This window comes from Camelus ferus, chromosome 5 (genome assembly GCF_009834535.1).
Source record: "Camelus ferus isolate YT-003-E chromosome 5, BCGSAC_Cfer_1.0, whole genome shotgun sequence".
NCBI classification, from domain to species: domain Eukaryota; kingdom Metazoa; phylum Chordata; class Mammalia; order Artiodactyla; family Camelidae; genus Camelus; species Camelus ferus.
Window position 1 is genome coordinate 70996269 of NC_045700.1, and position 19056 is coordinate 71015324.

General features: G+C 43.0%; 1 protein-coding gene and 2 long non-coding RNA genes across 5 annotated transcripts in view; 1 reads left to right on the forward strand and 2 right to left on the reverse strand.

The window, feature by feature from the left end:
• LOC102511253 (aldehyde oxidase 4) overlaps positions 1-1473 on the reverse strand; it is a 59294-nt gene extending 57821 nt beyond the window's left edge. Inside the window, 1 exon segment of the mRNA XM_032480093.1 lies at positions 1273-1473. Coding sequence (XP_032335984.1) covers positions 1273-1329 — 57 coding nt within the window. The 5' untranslated portion in view covers positions 1330-1473.
• Positions 1474-6480: 5007 nt separating this feature from the next.
• LOC116663749 lies at positions 6481-14500 on the reverse strand. 2 transcript variants are annotated; one of them, XR_004320062.1, is made up of 4 exons: positions 14089-14500; positions 13630-13742; positions 13286-13407; positions 6481-8553 (listed from the first exon to the last, which is right to left on the reverse strand). It is a non-coding gene; the product is annotated as an uncharacterized LOC116663749 (long non-coding RNA). The 2 variants fall into 2 exon arrangements; XR_004320061.1 differs by having other exon boundaries at positions 13630-14500.
• Positions 14501-14634: 134 nt separating this feature from the next.
• The window catches only part of LOC116663748, a 38343-nt gene continuing 33921 nt past the window's right edge, over positions 14635-19056 (forward strand). For both annotated transcript variants that reach the window (XR_004320060.1, XR_004320059.1), the window contains exons 1-2: positions 14635-14720; positions 16160-16404. This is a non-coding gene — a long non-coding RNA (uncharacterized LOC116663748). The remainder of the gene's footprint in view (positions 14721-16159; positions 16405-19056) is intronic.

A 19056-nucleotide genomic window follows, 5' to 3' on the forward strand; every position in this document is an offset into this window, starting at 1 on the left:
AACATAAAGTCATAAAAAAGGTTGGCCAGAGAAGATTCCCTAAGGGAGTCATAAGGGAGTGTGTTATGAGGGAGCCACTCCTGTCCTCATCCCCCAGGGAAACAGAGGTGCCGACAGGTGAAGGAGGAGCAGAAGGGAGTGTGAATCCCTGCTCTGCCTCTCCTGCCCTGTGCCAGGCCGCTTCCGCCAGTGGGTCTGAGCCGGCACGCTCCGTGGCCCAGGCAGCTCCTCTGATGGATGCAGTCAGGCAAGATCAGAGAGGAGAATGGGAGAGAAACTTACCAGGAAGGGTAGCAACACTGAACCCAGAAAAAGAGGACATCATTCCATAAAGAGTGTTTTTTATTTTTTATCACCCCAGAAAAAGCAATAAACTACATTATTTTTCATAACTGCCTCCTATTTTCAAATCTCCTTTCCACGTCCTCAGACTTACTCAGCCAGAGATGAGCTCAGCATCCCTCCACTTGGAATCAGCATGCAGAGAGGAGGGGGCCAAGTACAGTGGCGTTGCAGAAGCAAAGCATTACAGTTAGATTTGCTTTAACACCCTAACTGTGTGGCTATGGAAATTACAGCCAAAGGTGGGAACAAAATGGGGGGAACAAGTGATGGCGTGCAAGCCAGGACGACCTTCCTCTTGTCCCCCCTACATTGTAGGGACACAGCCTGATGCCACTACTCTGTACTATAAAGACACCACTATACCTGACAGGACACTCCAGGTAAATGTTCTCCAACCACTTCAGCTGCCCGATCAGTGCCACAATTGATTTAATGCTGTCTCATCATGACATCACTCCAGGCCAGAACCAGCAGGCAGAGGGGTTTCAGCCTCTAGGTTAATTGATCAGCCTGAGAGAATTTATGAAGGCCAAACAAAATCATTCTTTGCTGTTATCATCCTCAACATCATATATGCCTTCAATTAAAATGGCACTGGTGACCTCAAGTGAGCTAATAACCAAATAAAAGGGGGGTGACAAAGTTTTTCACATCTGTGTCAGAATTCACTCCCACTGTAATACCACAAATAAAAATGAGAGTTCCTTACTGATTCCAAAAGAAAAGAGCAAGCAAAGACACCCATGCTTTAATAATTTTGCACCAGACCCTGAACTAACAACCCTTGTTCAAGTTCATACCACTATGACTTGAAAAAGACAGGAGAGAGAGGTTAAAGAAATAAGAAACAGCATCATAGTGAAAAAAGTCAGCTTAGTTTTTGTTCCTGATATGTGAAAATTCATATTAATCATATCATAAACTCACCTTTCTTCCATTTACAAAAAAAATCAACTCATCAGAATTGGAAAGAGAAGGCATCATGCCAGGAAAAAATGCCTCCACCAGGATAGAAGGTTATGTTTTCCTGAAGAGCAGATGTGTTAGAGCAAAACCCTGGATGCTGATCAGTCTTGGGGAAGCCTGAGCTGCCAAAACAGGCAGACACCAGGTGATTATTTGCCACCCTGTGGACACGGAGCACCGGGAGCACCAATCGGGACTCCCTGCCTGCCCGGCCAGCCCACGGGCACTCCCAGGGGCTCTTGGCTGCGCCCTGACACCTCCTTTTCCACAAGTCAGTAGAGTCAGCAGTTTCATCTGTCCCATCTGGAGTCCAAGACTGGTTTCCCTGGAGAAAGGTGTTTGACATCAGGAAGAAATAAGTAAAAGTGAGTTTTAAATAGGTAATTATTAGTTTTAAATTAAGCAAGCCATCAATTAAGACACTGCTATTAAAACTCACGAGACTGTTTCTCAGGTCTTTCATTAAAAGGCAAAGGGAAAATCCACTGTGTACATAATTTCACAACTTCTTTATGAAGACTTCATAAAAATGTGTCCTTAAAATTTGATAACAACATGCAAGTATATTCTCTTTTCCTTATCGTTTTTTGTACTCATTTGTTTCTTCAAATTTAAGATTTCAAGACATCAAACTACTTAAAACTAAAAACATGTACACAAGCTTGCTATGTGTTGGAGACCATTTGCAGGACTCCCTTCATCCTACAACAGTTTGGTAAAATGTTCTCATCATCTTCACCTTAGAGATAAAGAAATTGAGGCCCAGAGACATTAGGCAACTTGTCCAATGTCACAAAGGCAGCGGTGGCAGAGGTGCTACTTTCTGTGCTCCAGTTGGAGACATGGTAGGAAATGAGGTCGGAGGAGTGGCTGGTGGCCAGAGTACGTAGGGAGGCCTTGTAGGCACGGTAAGGGTTTTGCTGAGCCATTTAAATATGATGGGAAGTCACTGAAGGGTTTTAAGGGGAGGGTGACAGGGTCTAAATTTTAAAAAGATCTCTTGGCTGCTCTGCAGAGAATGAAGGGTAAAGGAAATGAGATACTTAGAAGTTATGACAGTGGCACAGTCAAGAGATGATAGGCTTGGACTAGGGTGATGGTGGAGGGGAGTGGTAAGAAGGGGCCAGATTTGCTGGCAGATTGAATGTGAGGGTGTGTGTGTGTGTGTGTGTGTGTGTGTGTGTGTGTGTGTGTGTGTGTGAATTCTGTGGGAACTGTAAAGTACTGGGTAAAATGCCACATATTTCTAACGTGATAGGATAACAAACAACAAAAGAAACAAGTTAACTTCAGGAAATGGTTAAGTCATGATACAGAGGGTGAGGTGATGCAAAATGACTTAAAAGACCGCCTTACTTTTGGGTAGTCAGCACTGGGGTGCATCTGAGCTGAGTCCTGAAGGCCAGCACACTGAGGGAAGGAAGGGAATAAGCCCCAGGTGGCCCCAAGGAAGAAATGAGCTTGGCGCATTGAAAAGCAGAAAGAAGGCCAGTGTGGCTGAGTGTGGTGAGCAGGAGAAAGATGGGAGGAGAGAAGGTAAGACAGAAAGCAGGGGCCAAGGTGAGGGGCTTGCAGGTTTCTAGGTGGGAAGGGATGCTGCTGGAGAGTTTTGAGCTAGGATGTAACATGATTTATATTAGATCATTCCACTGTTTAGAGAATGAGTTACTGCTGGTATGAGGGCAGTGTGGAGCCCAGGTCTGAATCTATTTCTCTGCACCCCGCCAGGGGTGGATGGGGGCTTGGACTAGGGTGTAAGCTAGTGGTGTTTGAGATGGAGACACGGGGACAGACTTGGTATGAAGGCTGGAGGTAGAACTAAGTGGATCAGCTGATAGATGAGATGCGGGTGGGGGTAAAGGACTTGAGCATCAGTCCTAGGTTTCTGGTTTGAGCAACTGGGTGAATGGGTGGAGCCATTTGCTGGTATAGGAGGACTGGGGATGTAACACTGGGGAGGGGGGCCAGGGAATCAAGATCTTCTCTTGGGTCCGTTCAGTTTTAGTTGCTTATTTCCAATTTCACGTGTCAGTTGGCTATAGGAATCTGGAGTTTAGAGTCATCGTCCAGCTTGGAGATGTCAATTTAATGGTTATCAGCTCATAGATGATATAAGCACAAATTCTGTGGGAACTGTAAAATATGAGGAAAAAAGTCACATTTCTGTTGTGGCAGGAAACACTGGCTAACATGCTTTAGCTGCCATTCCTTTTCTCACCCTTCAGGTAGCGGTGGGGGCATGCCAAGCCCCCAGCCTTCAGAGTGAGGTTCTTACGTCAGGAATGCAAAAACGAGTGCAGGAATGTGAGGATCAAAGACAGGGACGCTGTAGACAGGATGCCAAGGAGAGTGTTGACTCCTAATGCCTCTGTCCAGAATCTACTACAGAAACCTCGTACTGTGGGATTTCTTCTAATTGAGTAGGACTCAATTTCTGCTGCTGGGTGGAACGGAGCTTGAGATAGAGTTTAAATATGTATATATATGTACACAAAGAGAGCAAGCAAGTACATAAAATATATTACATTTGCGTAATAGCTAACCTTCCTTCGGTACTCAAGTATATACCAAGTGAAGTGCTTCCCTGTATGAGCTCATTTCATCTTCATGATAATCTCTGAGATAGGAATAAAATCTCCATTTTATAAATGAGGGCTCTGAGGCAACCAGAGAAAGATAGTTACATGTTTCTTCATGTGAGTCTGTGCCCTGTGAAATTCCGATTTGCAAATTCACGTTTTGTTTCCTCAGCCACCTGGGAGAGAGTAATTCTTGCTTACCCTAGAATGCTGGAACAGGCTACCTTACCAGCGTAATAGAAGTTTCCACTGCATGTGAAATAGAAACTACTGCAGTTTTAAAATGTCAGGGCAATTTATGCCTCAGCTTTTATTCATCTAGTTTTTAAAAACTGTGAGGCCTGGCTCTGGGTGTCTCCCACTCCCCGGCTGCCCTGGCTGGGAAACACCGATGGCGCATGCTTGGTGGAAGACCTTGACCTTGACAAGTGCTGGCAACTCCAGGTCCAGACCATTTCGACATCTTTTTGAAGAAGATGGACTTGCAGTGTCTCCCTGGTGAGCAGAAATGTGTATATATGGAACACCAACTGTTCTTACAGATTTAAAGCATAGAGTTCCTTCCAGGGTCTGTTTAAGCTTATAATGATTCAGCGATGTGGTCTCTCCTAACACGTGAAAACAGGCAATTTTACACTTTGGAGTTAGGTATTTCTTGAGTTCCTGCATTATCGGTAGGCTTGGATCCTATCTGCTCAAAGATGTAACACTATGCACGTCGTATCCTCCCAGGAAAATGCCGGTCATGTTGGGCACTGGGCTGCGTCACAGGCCTGGAGACCTCATCATGGAAACCAGTCTCTTGAGCCTAAAAGCACCAGCTGTTGAAACACACATGTACCACTTTCCCATGTGGAACAAATTGAACACCCAGACAGAAGTAAGGCTCCTTGGGACAGAACTGTCTGAAGGGTACTGCTTCCGTCAAATATTTCCATAGCTTCTGCCTATAATTTCCAATCTGTTCTTGATTTTGTTTTTGAATTCTGGTTCATCTATAAAGTGGAGCCCTCAGTGCTGCCACCAAGTGGCTAAGAATTCTGTAGCATCCTTCTGCTCCTCAGCTGCTCTCTGCTCCAGAAGCTAAGACAAACTTGCACGTGGAGGGCTGGGTGACACTGGCCTCCTCTTCTTCCACTCACAAATGGGCTCCTGCAGCGACTCCCCGCGGGGGAGTGGGACCTGAGACACAGCGCAGGCCTCTGCTGCTTCACCTCCCCCTGCTCACCACCTCCTCTGCGTCTCCCAGACAGCTGGCCCCACAGAGGACATTTCTAGTAGTACATTTCCTATTGGTATTGTAACAAACTTTTTTTAAACAAAACAAAACAAAATAAAACAAAACAAGTTACCTTTTTAAGGCTTTTTGTTTTTGCAGTGTGCCAGGGCAAGACTGACGGTGCAGGTGAGTCCTCCCCACGGTCTCTGTGTTTCCCTTCCTTGGAAACAAGCTGGGTAACGGCGAAGTGAGAGGAGATGAAGGAAGAAAGAGTCGGGGGAAGACAGACAAGCCAGACTAAGGTCAGACTGGGGGTGGTTCTGGAGTAAGAGTAGTCAGTTGCAGGGCTTGACAGAATTAGAAGGAAACAGGCTTTCTGGAAATGTTGTGTTGAATTACAGATTTCAATAACATTCTTCAAGAGACATAAAGATTGGAATACACACTAACATTATTTTTGGATACCAGATTCTATTTCTTAATGCCGCTAGGTACATGGATCTGTGGGAACTGGAATCTGTCGTTACACAGATTGGGTCACTCAGGGCCAGAACATTTATTTGGATCCTAGTGTGCTTTGTTAGCGGGGCAGCCAGTCCTGCTCCGTGGGAGGAACCTGTCTGCTGTTGGCACTTTCAGCTCAAGTCCCCTCTCCATCTTGGGGTCACCTGCCTGGGATTCCAGGACTCTGCCCTCTGCTTCACTGACATGTCCCAGTTCAGAGGCCCACGAAAATGTTTTATCTTTTAAAGTCAGAAGAAAAAAATACAAACCAGCTTGGATTATATTTTTGTACCAATGCAGTCCTGAAATATAATTTAAAATATTTTCTTTTTTATGGAGGAAGGAGCTCACAAAGGCAAAAGTCCCCCAAACAGGCCCCATCCCACAACACCTCCCCAGACATAGGGCCCACGATGACTGGGGCAGGTTGAATTCAGGAATGAAATATTTGCAGCATTGCTTGCCCACAAACCTAAGTCAAACGCTTCAGCTTTGTTTTCAATAAAATGGTGCAGTAAAATTTTATCAGCCTAATTCCTCTGTTGCTCAACTGTCTGGACTTCAGGCAGCCTCTTCAAACCCTAGACATTAACATAACTAATCACCTCAGACTCACATTCCCAGCTACTCATTTCAATGGGTCACTCTCATTTTCACAAACTTCTATGTGGCTAAATGTTATTCCTGACACCTTTGGATTCAACTAAATTTAACCCCAATAAAAGCTTTATTGTGGTGTAGGTTTTCATCCCTGTGAGCGGTCCTCACATGGGACACCAGTTATGGGTTCTGTTCATCATGGGTTTTGTCCAGCAAAAGTCCCACTGCAGAAGAACGAAATTACTCAAGACTTTATCAGGTCAAGAGAGTGAGAGGGAGCTGGAGACTGGCTCCTCCAGCTCCTCCAAAGCTCTAGTATTTATTGAGAAAAGTCAAACAAAGAATCAAAATGAAACACATCATAGGAGTGAGTAAGGGGCGTGGTATATACGTGCAGGGATGCAGGTCAGCAGTTTCAGTTTGTGGAAAAACAGAACCATTATAATCTTGATTTATACTTAGAGAGAAGGTTACAGTATTGATAGTACAAATGGTTATTTTAAGCCTCAAACAATCATGAGCAAGGTTACAGTGCTCCGAACAACTGATAATGAAAACCCAGACCACCACAGAGTCTCCATACAATGATCAGAAATCATCTAAGCATGTGAAGCAGCCCGGATGTTCCCAGCTAAGGGCTAAGTCGCAGTCTTCTGTGAGCAAGAACAGCCTACACTGTCCACCTGTGCCTGATAAGAGAAGCATGTCCTGTGGGTGAGGGCAGGGGACAATTTAGGGTTTTCCATAAGCACAAGCAGCCCTGAACCAACGACCTCGAACTAAGCAAAGCAAGCAAAGCATGTCTCTGCTTTTTACGGCAAGGAGACAGTTTGCAGCAGATTCCTGCTTAGCAAAGCAGCTTCAAGGCAACTGAGCTAAGTTCCATAGATAAGGTGGTGACTGGTATTGAGAGTTCAGTCTTTTGTGCTTTTGGACATTTTGCTTTGAAGTAGCAGTATAATGACAAATGCAGAAAGCATTGGTTTTGATTACACATTTCTTATGTGTTTACATAAAGGTGAGAATACATAAAGATGAGAATCATTTGGTAAAAGCAATTATTACAATATCAAAGTTTGTTAACCAAGTTCACTCCCACACTGTGGTCATGTGGCCTCCTGTGGTTTGGATGCTACTCGAGCATCTGGAGCACCCAGACAGCCATGAGACTTTTTGGGACCCGATTCAGCAAAGGGGTCTTTCTATTTGGTAGTGCTCACCATAACCTTGACTCTAACAGCGGGCTGAAAGCCTCCCAAATGGACTTTTCATTTCCATTCTAGTCCCTCAAACTCATTTCCACACTGCAACTGGAAGGGTCTACTGAAAACACAGTCCTGAGTATGTCAATGCCAACTGTGTGTCTAAAACCTTCAGTGAACTGCCCTGTATTTGGAGAAGGCAAAGATGCTAACATGGCCCTGCCCCTGAGGTTCTCCATCCCACTGACATGCTCCCTGTGCAGGTCCGGGCCCACACCCCTCATTTCCCACTCCAGAGTCTTTAAGCCCACTGTTCCCTGGCACCACGTGCTACAGCTCTTGCCCTGGTAATGTCTCCTTATCCTCAGGGCAAAGCATTGCTGCTGTTCTCTCACAAAGTTCTCTGACCTCCAGGTCTCAAAGTCCCTGATACCATCTTCACCGACCACTTCGTATTTCTTCTGAGCTCTTACCAAAGCTCACAATGACATTTGTGTGATTACTTGGTTAATGTCAGGCTCTCCTGTTGGATCATCAACTCCACGTGGGCAGAGTCTGTCTTTTTCACCCTGTATCCAATGTCTAGCACAAAGCCTGGTTCACTTATGACTTCATAAAGATAAAAGACAAAAAAGATTTCTTTTTAAAAAAAGAATGACTAAATCTATACTGTAATGAACTTTATACTGAAGAGTTTAGAGTGGGTCTGCTATTGTTCTTCCTCACTAAAAAACTGATAAAAAGCCTATGCAGTGTGGCTCAGAGAATAATCTATGTTCTTTCTGGACACTCTTCTGGGTGATCCATGCTGTTCTTGTCCTGCTAGGAGCCCCACTATCTATTTCAGGGCTCTTAGTGCTCATCACAGACGGTTCGTAACTTTTGCTTATACATTTGCTCAAAGAAAAGTCTTTAAGTACAAAATCCCGTTCAGTGATTTCTACTGAAACTTAGCCTCTCTTCAATTTGCTTCACAACTTTCTGGATGACTGCTTCATTTTTTAATGAAAAGGACTTCATGATGCTGTGGCTTTGTTTAACTTGAGCATCCTGTATCTGTGTTATCTTTGGTAGCTTCATTCTCTCTGCAGGACCAGGATTGTCTCTGTGACTGTGCAGTGGTGAGGACACCGGAATTCTGGAATAACAGTGAAAGTTCATTTTTATTCAGTGCTTACTATGTGCCAGCTACTGTTCTAAGCATTAGCTCATTTAATCCTCAAACCAAACTAATGAGGCAAGGACTATTATAATCCCCATTTACAGATCAGAAAAACGGAGGCAGGAGAGTTAAGAAACTTGCCCACTGTTGTACTTCAGTAAGTAGTACAGCTGGGATCTAAACCCAGGCAGCCTGGATCCAGCATCCTGGCTGGTCACTGCCGAGTATCTGGGCCTCTCTAAGGACTTGGGAAAGCCATGACACTTCTGGGCAGGTTCATTAATAAAACTCCTCATTGAAAGAAATAATTAGAGAGTGGCTCAGAGAACCCATCTCCCCTCCTGCTCCCATGATGACTGCAGGTATATGGCATTGTCTTCTGGCTGAGAAATAACTGCTACTTTCACCAGTCACCCTTTCTCAAGTGGGAGCAGCTGCTTTCTGGTCAGCAAGAAGAGAACTGGCATACTTATATGGGCTATAAAGAAGTTAGACGTTTAGAAGCTGCTGACCCTTCGTGTTTATCATATAGCACAGTACTGGTCGTAACAGGAACTTGAAAATGACTGTGGGATGAAGAAAACAGTATGAGTGTGATGGGTTCCTCAGTTTGGGTTCCTTACTCATTTTCTATGTTGAAATTCACTCCTCCAATTTTAAGAAAGACATAGAAATATTAAATTCACCCCGAGAAGCTAAAAGATCAAGGAATGATGCAGGAAAAAGATTACTGTCTTAACACTTAAACCACTGGAGCAGATCAAGTGAGACATTTCTTGCTAGGCTTCAAAGTGCCATCACAACCAAGCAGCAGCTGGATTTTCTCAGAGGATTGTCTTTCCTGCACATGACTCTGCCTTGCTGTATCATCCTGCTCTCCTAACACTACCTGGCATCATATACCCTAATCAACAGTCCAAACCTCCAGCCATGCTAGTTAAGTGACAAACTCAGCCCTTTGCTCTCTCCAGCCACTTGGGCCCTTGCACGTCCTCTTCTTATTTGTGCCTTGTTCTCATTATTTTTCTTTGCTCTTTAATGCTGTGTCTCACGTTTATTTTCCCTGCTACCCCTCAACGCCCCATTTTGCTTTCATTTCACTTTCTACTCATTTCCCCTTTAAACAATCATCAGTGATCACAATGCAATCAAATTGGAAATTAATGATAAAACGACAAACAAAAGACATCTAACCACAGAAAAAATTTAAAACAAAATTCTCGATACTTAGGTTCAAAGAAAGAATAAAAAGAGAAAATAGAGGCATAAAAATAAATGACAATAAAAAGTTTAGAAGTTAAAACCTATGAGCTGCAACTTAAATTATATTCAGGGGGGAATTTTTATAACTTCAACTGCTTTATTTTTAACCTAGAATGATTGAAAATAAAAGATCTAAACTTTCAACCCAAGAAGGTGGAAAAAGAAAAATCAAGAAAAAGCAGGAATAGATATATAACAAAGATAAAAGCAGAAAAATTATTCAGAAAATAGGAAAAGGGTAGAATTGGTATCTAAAACCAACATCTTTTTTGGGTGGAAATCTAATAATTAAAAATCTAACAAGCTTGCTTAAAAAAATGAGAAAAATTCAAACTAGAATAAGGAATAAAAACTAGGATATAACCACTATGTTCAAATTCAGGCCTATAAATTTGCATTGCTTACACTACCAACAGTTTAGGACAAACAAACTTCAATGTAATAGAACAAATGCACTTCAGTGGAAAAACAGTTGACTATGATACATAGAGAAGACTTCTCTCTCCACCCTCCCTATCTCCAACCCCCTTACTTAGGCCCACTCACCACAGATTTTGCTACAGTCTTCTCTGATGGTGCCATTGTCTCCTTAACAGCCTCAACAGCTCTTTTATCATAGATAATCCAACAAATCTTCCACTGGAAACTCTTAACCACTTGGCAATCAGTTTAAGAATGTTTACTCCCAAGGGGTTTATATGTGTGTATGTTCATGAAATACTAGACAGTCTCTGCCCTCAAAAAACTGACAGCTAGATCTAATGAATGACTCAGTAAAAATTACAGAGCAAAGTTTTATTAAGCAGCCGGAGGCAAACCTGCAAGGCTGCTGTGAGGCTTAAGGTGGGTGGAGAATGTGAAAGGCCTTGGATGCTGGACAGAGACCTGCAAATACTGGTTATTGTTACTGTTGCTGTGATTTTCACTGTTACATTTCCAAGGTCGCACATACATGACCTGCACTATGTGTAAACTTTGACTCCCTGCTTTCAAACTCCTGTGTAGCCTGTCACCCTTTTCATCCTTCAAATGAACTTCATACAGGCTGCTCCGGGAGTTGATGAAAATGACAGATACAGAAGCAGGGCACTCCAATAGAAAAAGGTGAAAGGGAATGAGCGGGAATTCAAACAGGGTTTATTGAGTTGAACGGATTTACGGCGACGCCATATGCAAAATCATCTTGTCTGTATATAGCATAAAAATTGTACAAAAAGAAGCTTGATGTTACATATTATCCAATATTTGAATGTTTATATTAGAATACTTCGGACTGGACAATTTTAAAATATGCTTTGGGTACTAAAAATATTGAGTGTTTATGCCTTTTGAACCTAACCTGTAAGTATATTGGCTGAAATTATTTGGCCATTCACATTTTAACACAGTAGATCTATTTTTTAGTGGTAAATACAATCAATCTTAATCTTGAGCACACACATAGGGAAAAAATTCAATGAATAGAGTTAGGCTAAACATTATTTTGCTGAAGTTATGGTGGCAAATGTTTCCATAGGTTTTTATGGAATTATTTCCATAGTTTCCTTAAATTCCTCTCCAAAAATCATCTTAGGAGGTGACTTTGCTTTATCCAACATTTTATTGAGTGAATTAATAATTCTTTGATAATGAGAGCCTTAGAAAGTTAAGTGAGTTGCCAACAAACTTGTGCATTAAAATAAACAAGTATTTGCTTTTATAGTCACCATGGATTATTACTCGTTATACTGCAGTATTTAATATAGACTAATGATAAAAGCTCAATAAAAATAACCTTTAAGTAAGAAACTTCACAAATAATAAGCAAACAACCATAAAATCCTTCCTGCTCTAGCATTTTTCCTCAGAATAGTAACGTTATTTGTAGGCTTTCATTTTCTTTATAAAAATCAGCATGGAAGTTTGGCACACAATTGAAGAAATGTTGTATTGATTATATTGAATTAAGCACCGTATTTTTGTTGAAGCTTTAGGAACATAATTGCTTATACATATAACTGGAGACTACATTACATTTTAAAAATATCTAAGTGTGGTAAATTTTATAAATGTTAAGTATGAAAATTTAAGAGGGCCCTAATTTTTAAATATATTTTAAAGATGTTTATTCTAATGACCTGTCAAGTGTTTAAATCATTCAGAAAATCAACTTGTTCCCAGACCCCAAACATTAGACAACAGCATTTAGAATCAGTTCATGGAATCTAAAAGAAAAATTCAGAAGACAGTGAGTATGATTTAAAAATAGTAAAAAATTTTAAAACTACTCACTATAATTAACTAGCAGCAAAACAGTTTCTTTTTTAAACATTTACTGTATCTATCTACAGCTATCTATCTACTATAATCTTTTTTAAACATATAATCTATCTACTATCTATCCACTCCTCAAAAATTATTTGTTTAACTTTTGTATAATTCATTGTTTCTGTGGATAAACTGAATGGATTTCTAATTCGTTGACATACCCAGCAGAGACTAAATGTACACAATGTTTACTCTAGCCAAAGAGAGACTTACTTGGGTTTTTTTTCCCTCTCAATATAGCAGTAAACAAAAGGAATCAACATGTCAAATCATGACAAATATACTTATTTTAAAATGTTCTTCTATGTTTAGTCTTCTATTTTGGATATTTTGACATTAGTATTTTATATGAGCTTTCTTCTATTAGCATGAGAAAAAGTGCAACCAGTTCAGAAGCTAAAATTCTTGTGTTTAAGTGGGAAGTAGGCTTTTATCAAAATTGAAAAAAAGAAAAAAATTATGAAGTGTAGAGATTATTCTTTAGGTGCATCATATTTATGCATAATGATTATTTTAAAATAGTACACAAAACAAAGGACTAGCCTCATAAAATCTAGTGTTTTTTCTTCCCCATGTTCCCAAGTTAGAATTGAGGTTTTGTTTTGTTTTTCCTGCAAAGAAAGCTAAAATAAAGTAAAAGCAAACTCATACTAGCACTAAATTATCTAAAGTTTAAAAAGGTCATCTTTTCAGTTTACAAAAAACCAAAAAAGTATGCAGTTTTTAAAAACAAGTACTCACTGGAATGATGGAGAAACTGAGGACGGATTTAGTATGTAATAAGAGCAAAAGGCTAAACGCGCCAAGTAATTCAGAATTTACAGTTAGGCTACCAAAGTCTTCCTTTAGCAATCAGTTATCTAAATAAGCGAAAAGTTACCCAAGGACAATTAGAATTCACTAATATTTGGTAGGGTCAAAATTTATCTAAAAAGTGAATTTGTATTTATTGCACAGAACAAAATTTCCCAATTTTTTTCAGTACTTGTCTGTTATGACAAACCAAAGCACAAGATGACATCTTCAAACATAATTAGTTTAAAAGACATTTTCTTGGCTTTAAATCTTTTCTTTGTACATGCAAAGCAGCACGATAAGGAGAAGTCACACAGAGAGGGCCTTTTTCACTATCAGTCACCTTAGCTTAGTTCGGGTGGGTCCTCGACTTTAAAGCAGGCATAACAAGTCTGCAGAGTTCCAGCTGATGAGACCCTCTGCTTTCTGCGTTCTGTAGCTCATGATCACTTGTAGTTTTCTTTTCTGGTGATAAATACAGGAATTTACAGCAGACAAAGATCAGAATTTTGCTGTTCAAGTTCAACACCTGCCACTATGGAAAGAAAGTGACCATAATCTGAATACTTGGTTCCTCAAGGCTGTAAGCACACAGATTTGCCACATGGATCATCCAGTCTTGAGCTAAAAAAATACTGCTGACAATTTAAGTGACAAATTAGCTCAGTGTACACCAGCTGTACTCACCATCCTGGGCTGCTCCTCCTACATCTCAGGCTATTCCCTTCAAACTCTTCTTTACTGATTTCCTAGGTCCAGTTCACCATCTGGTTTTGTCCAGAGCATAGCAAGCCAACACTCTGAAAACAAGGACAGCCCTTCTGAAATAGTGAAAGAGTTGGTCCAGCATTCTCAGGGAGGCCAGACTAATAGTGATAAAATCCTCAAGTGAACGCTGACACTTTTTATCCTTGCTGTTTCAAGGACGGAAACAACTTTCCTACACTTGGGACACCAGGTATCTGCTTCAATTAAACCCTTTCACCTGCGCCAAGCAGGCACTAGTCGAAGAAATACTCATTTCTTAAAAGCAGAATATACACCCATTTGCACTTGCATTGTTAAAACACTGATGAATTGTACAGTGAGATTTACTCTGAGTTTTTGAAACGTTCAACATGTGGGCTTAAGAAACACCAAGGTTACCTCCAGCTATTTAAGGCACTTGTTTTTACAGAACGGATTCCTTCGGCCCTTGTCAGCTAGTTTCAGTTTGTTTCCTACCAAGATGCTTTTCAAGAACCACTGAATCTACTGCAGAAAACAGCCAGACTGGCCTACACATGTTTTGCTTCAATTCTCTTTGTTCCAGAGCACAAAGATAAACGCCACCACTGTCGCCTTGTGGTCCTGGGTCCTCAAGACGCGCGAGTTCGCGCTTTATAAGGATTTCTCGGAGAGATAACTGAGGATGGCTGCGGCTGGCGAGGTCATTGTCCCCTAGTCCCTGCGAGAGGGGTACTGGCCGGGCTGGCTAGTGGGGTCCGAAAAATGACCCTCCCGGCGCCGAGGGGTCAACGACCCAACCGCCGCGGCGTCTGCGCGCCCCGCGGGGCGGACGTTGGCGTGCATGGCCCGGCCCGCGCGCGTGCGCATCGCTACCCCAACCCAGCCCTCCCCCGCCCCCACCCCGGCCTCGGTGACCCCCGGCTCTGTCGCCGGGGTCTCCCCACCTCCCCAGGCCGGGTGGAAGGGCAGGGCCATGCTGTCGCTTGACCTTTATCTGCAAAAGCGAAGCGTTCGTGCCCCGCGGGAAGCGAGAAGTGTCTGTTGAGCCGGTAACGTTCGTTCCGCACTCGCCGCCGCGAGGCGCTTAGCGTCTCCGCGGGACCCTCGCCAGGCCTTTGCGGGCCTACGTTTACTGGCGAGGTGTGTGGGCACCGGGAGAGGCTGGTCAGAATGGCCAGTGGCCCCAAACCGGGGCTGGGTGTGCTGCACATCACTGAATGCCTCCCAGCAGCAAACGGTTTGAGTCTACTCATTTTTCCCAAAGGTCGCCCGACGTTTCCCGCGGCTCATTTCTTGGGACCTCCCCTCGTTCGTGTTTCAAAGAGGCTTGGCCTCCTGTCCCTGTCATACTTCGCATGAGGTCTCACCTGGGTGACTTCATGCCGCTGCCAAGTGACATTTGCCCAGCAGTGCTCAGACCAGAGTCCATGGGCTCCTCACTAGTCTTGAGCTCCTGAGTCCCCCTGGATTTGGGGGCACACTGATAGAGGGTTCCTGGAATTTGGGGTGCCTTTATCCACATCAGGGTTATGATTGTGTCCCTTTCAGGCCAGTAGAGGGTTTTTAGGTAGGCATAGTGGGGGAAGGGCATAAAGTGCGAGACTTCACTGCTTTAATATTTTGCTGATTCTAATGGAAACCTCCTTCACCGTGGCAGGCGTTAGCTCTGCCCCAAGGTGTGCTCCTGTTCTGAGCGTGCCCAGACTTCAGCGCTCCCCACTTCCGTTCAAGACCCCTGACCCCTATCCCTACCTCTCAGCTTCGCTTCCTTCCCCCCCTGCACTCCCTTCCCAGGGGAGTGGCCCTTGGCTTTCTCCTTCCCTTCTTTCTCCTTTCCTTTTTCTTTCTTCTCTCCCTCTTTCCTCCCCTTCTACATTTTCCTCTTTCTTCCTCCTCGGCAGTTTCACCTTCTAGTGAGTTTTATCCAGTCTTACGGCTCTAGTTACTAATATGCACTGACTCATAAATCTATCTGTGGCCCAGACCTTTTGCCAATCCGGAATTAACTGCCTGTTGGATAAATCCCTTGGCTGACTACCAGGCTGTAAATCTAGAATCGAACTCATCTTCCCTTTGAAGGCAACTCTTCCTCCTGTGTTGCTTAGTTCTATTAAAGGTACCACTTCCTTTATGCATGTGTGTCAGTATATACATTTATATATATATTCCATCATCACCCTGACTGTTGCAGGTAACATACAAAGCCTTTTCAGAAGGGAAAAGCTGGGTCTGTTCAAAGAGCTGAAGAAGACAGTGTAGCCCTACGGCAGTAACTATAGCACAAGGATCTTCGGGAAGGATTGGCAGGGTAGACCGTGCAAGGCTTTGGAAGTCACATTATGAATTGTGTGCTCTATTATCAGAACAAGGGGAGCCCTCAAAGGCTTTTGTAGTGTAAATTATGTAACTTTCTGTCTATTCATGTATTCTGTAGCTAATGTGTTGCGTAACAGATCGATTATACCTTAATTCACGTAATGCACCTCAGATATCCCTCAAGCAGTGAGTGACTAATGCATGGAACTAGCCAGCAGGTGGTGGAGTTTTTTTGGCCCAAGAAGCCTTCAAGGGCCTTCACGTGACTTCAACAAGTGGCTCACTACTCCATCTATACTGGTTCAGTCGGGTCCTGCAGCAATGACCACAGGGAAGCTCTGTCCTCACCAGCAGCCAGGTCTTCTCTGCAGCAGGAGGTACGCCGCACCCGCCTGCTCTCCCACCACGTGCACACAGGTAGGCCAGAGTGCCGCACGGAGGTGGGAGGGGTCCTATGGTTGTGATTCTTACACCTGCCTTCTGTTTGATGCCACCGGTGCCTTCCCACATTTATTCTACTACTGAATCCTGTCAGCCACCCTGGGGAATGAAAGTCCTGCACTCTGAGTCCTGCCCAGGGTCAGGCCCTTAGATGAGGTGGTGTTGGGGCTCAGTTGGAGTTTCTCAGGGTCCCCATGCCTCAGCTACCTGCACATGAAAGCAGGCAGATGCCAGCCCACTGGGCCGAGTGTCCAGGGCTGGGAGGCTTCACAAGGTGAAGAGACGTAGGGTGAAACAAGATCCTGGAGGTTGGCATTCGTTATAGCCCGGGGTCTGTTGCTTACCCTACAGGATACCTGACTCTGTCAGAGCCCTGGAATCCACTGGCCCCTCCCTAGAAGACCGCTTGAACGCCCCAGAAATTGCCTTAGAATGCAGACACATTACATTCATTTACAAGGAGAAGCCAGAATGTCTATACGTTCATTATAGACAGGGTTGGACCAGTGCACCCTTCCCACAGGCAAATATACTGGGGAAGCCAAACTGTGATCAAAACACTTTTTGGTGGGCTTAGTGTTGGGCAGAAATATTTGAGTGATATTTCATTCTAGCCATAGAGAGGCTTGATGAACTTTGCCACCACTGCAGTTAAAAACAGGGGCCATATGGGTCTTGTTTGCAGCTGAACTCCCATATGACAGGTGCTTGATGTAGATATTTATGGAATGAATAAATGAATGACGAAACACCTGTCTAGGATGAGCTGGCTTATCAGTGGTAACAATAACATAAGTAACACCAGCAGCTAACACATTGTCAGTTGACCATGTGCCTGGCAGATGCCAGGCGCTTTGTATGGGTTGCATCCCTCAATTCTCACAGCAGTTCTATGGGTCAGACACTGCCATTGTCCCCATTTTATTTATTTAATTTTATTTTTGTTGCAGTTTAGTCAGTTACAGTGTGTCGATTTCTGGTTTACAGTGTAATGTCCCAGTCATGCTTATGTACACATGTATTCATTTTCATATTCTTTTTTCATTAGAGGTTATTGCAAGATGTTGAATATAGTTCCCTGTGAAATTTGTTTTTTTAATCTATTTTTACATATAGTGGTTATCATTTGCGAATCTCAACCTCCCAAGTTTATCCCTTTCCACCCCCTTTCCTCCAGTAACCATAAGATTGTTTACTATGTCTGTGAGTCTGTTTCTGTTTTGTAGATGAGTTCATTAGTGTCCTCTTTTCTCTCTCTCTCTCTCTTTTTTTAAGATTCCACATATGAGTGATATCATGTGATATTTTTCTTTCTCTTTCTGGCTTACTTCACTAGAATGACAATCTCCAGGTTTATCCATGTTGCTGCAAATGGCATTATTTTATTCTTTTTTATGGCTGAGCAGTATAAATATACCACTTCTTCTTTATCCAGTCATCTGTCAGTGGACATTTAGGTTGCTTCCATGTCTTGATTGTTGTACATAGTGCTGTTATGAACATTGGGGTGAATGTATGTATCTTTCCGAATTAGAGTTCCCTCCGGATATATGCCCAGGAGTGGGATTGCTGGATCATATGGTAAGTCTATTTCTAGTTTTTTGAGGAATCTCCATAGTGTTTTCCATGATGGCTGCACCCCATTGTCCCCATTTCAGATGAAGAAATTGGGACTCAGGGCAGCTAGCTAACTAACTGCCCAAAGCCTCACAGCTAGTAAGTGATGAAGATGGGATTGGACTCAGTTCGGTTGCATTTCTGAACCTTAAGCCATGTACTATTTGTGATTTAACCTTGTTGTTCCCTGAATAAGGCTGCATCTCCAGTCTTTCCTCTCTGAGACCCTTCTGATACAGTTGATCACAACTCACCCCTCCTAGAGACACACTCTTCTTAGATAAGGAAATACTGTTTTTCTGCAGGGTGCCATGTTTGTTGGTACACCTGAATTTTCCCTTATCTCCAGGTTCCATGGTGGTTTTTCCAGTCTTATCTTCTGCCACTCTACGTTGACTGATATTACAGGAACCCGCCTATATCTGTTGCACAGAGTTTTCTCATTTCCTTAGAGAGCTTTCTCCCTTTCTCCTGGTTGACATGTAGTAGTTATATAATTTATGTGCTTATACTTCTGAGTGCTGGATGAGGGGAGAGCCCAACACGTAAGACAGGCAATGAAGCCCAGTCCATCTGCGCCTGTGAACAAGAAGTCCCACAGGCCAAGAACTCTCAGGGAGAAGATATAAATGTTCACCAGGGCAAAAGGTAAGGGCTACATGACAGGTCAACAATCCCAGCTTTTTAATGATGTTCCTTATGCTCTGTCATATGGCCTAGATGGGTGTGGTGTTGGGTGAGGATGAGGGGGAAACTGGGAGACAATGGTGTGTGTTGTACTGGGGTCAGGAGGTTTCTCATAACCTTAAAATGTCATGGTTGAAAATGCACACTAAGAAGAAAAAAATGCTGAAAGAGAAGAGTGATGCACCATTATGGCTTTTTCCATGTGTGGTTCTGAAACTGTACAAGGTGACACTCTCCTAACCCACCGTCAACCAGATAGATTATCCCAGGATTTCAAAAGTTCACCACCACTGGAAAGGAGATTCTTCTACCCCTTAGACCCTT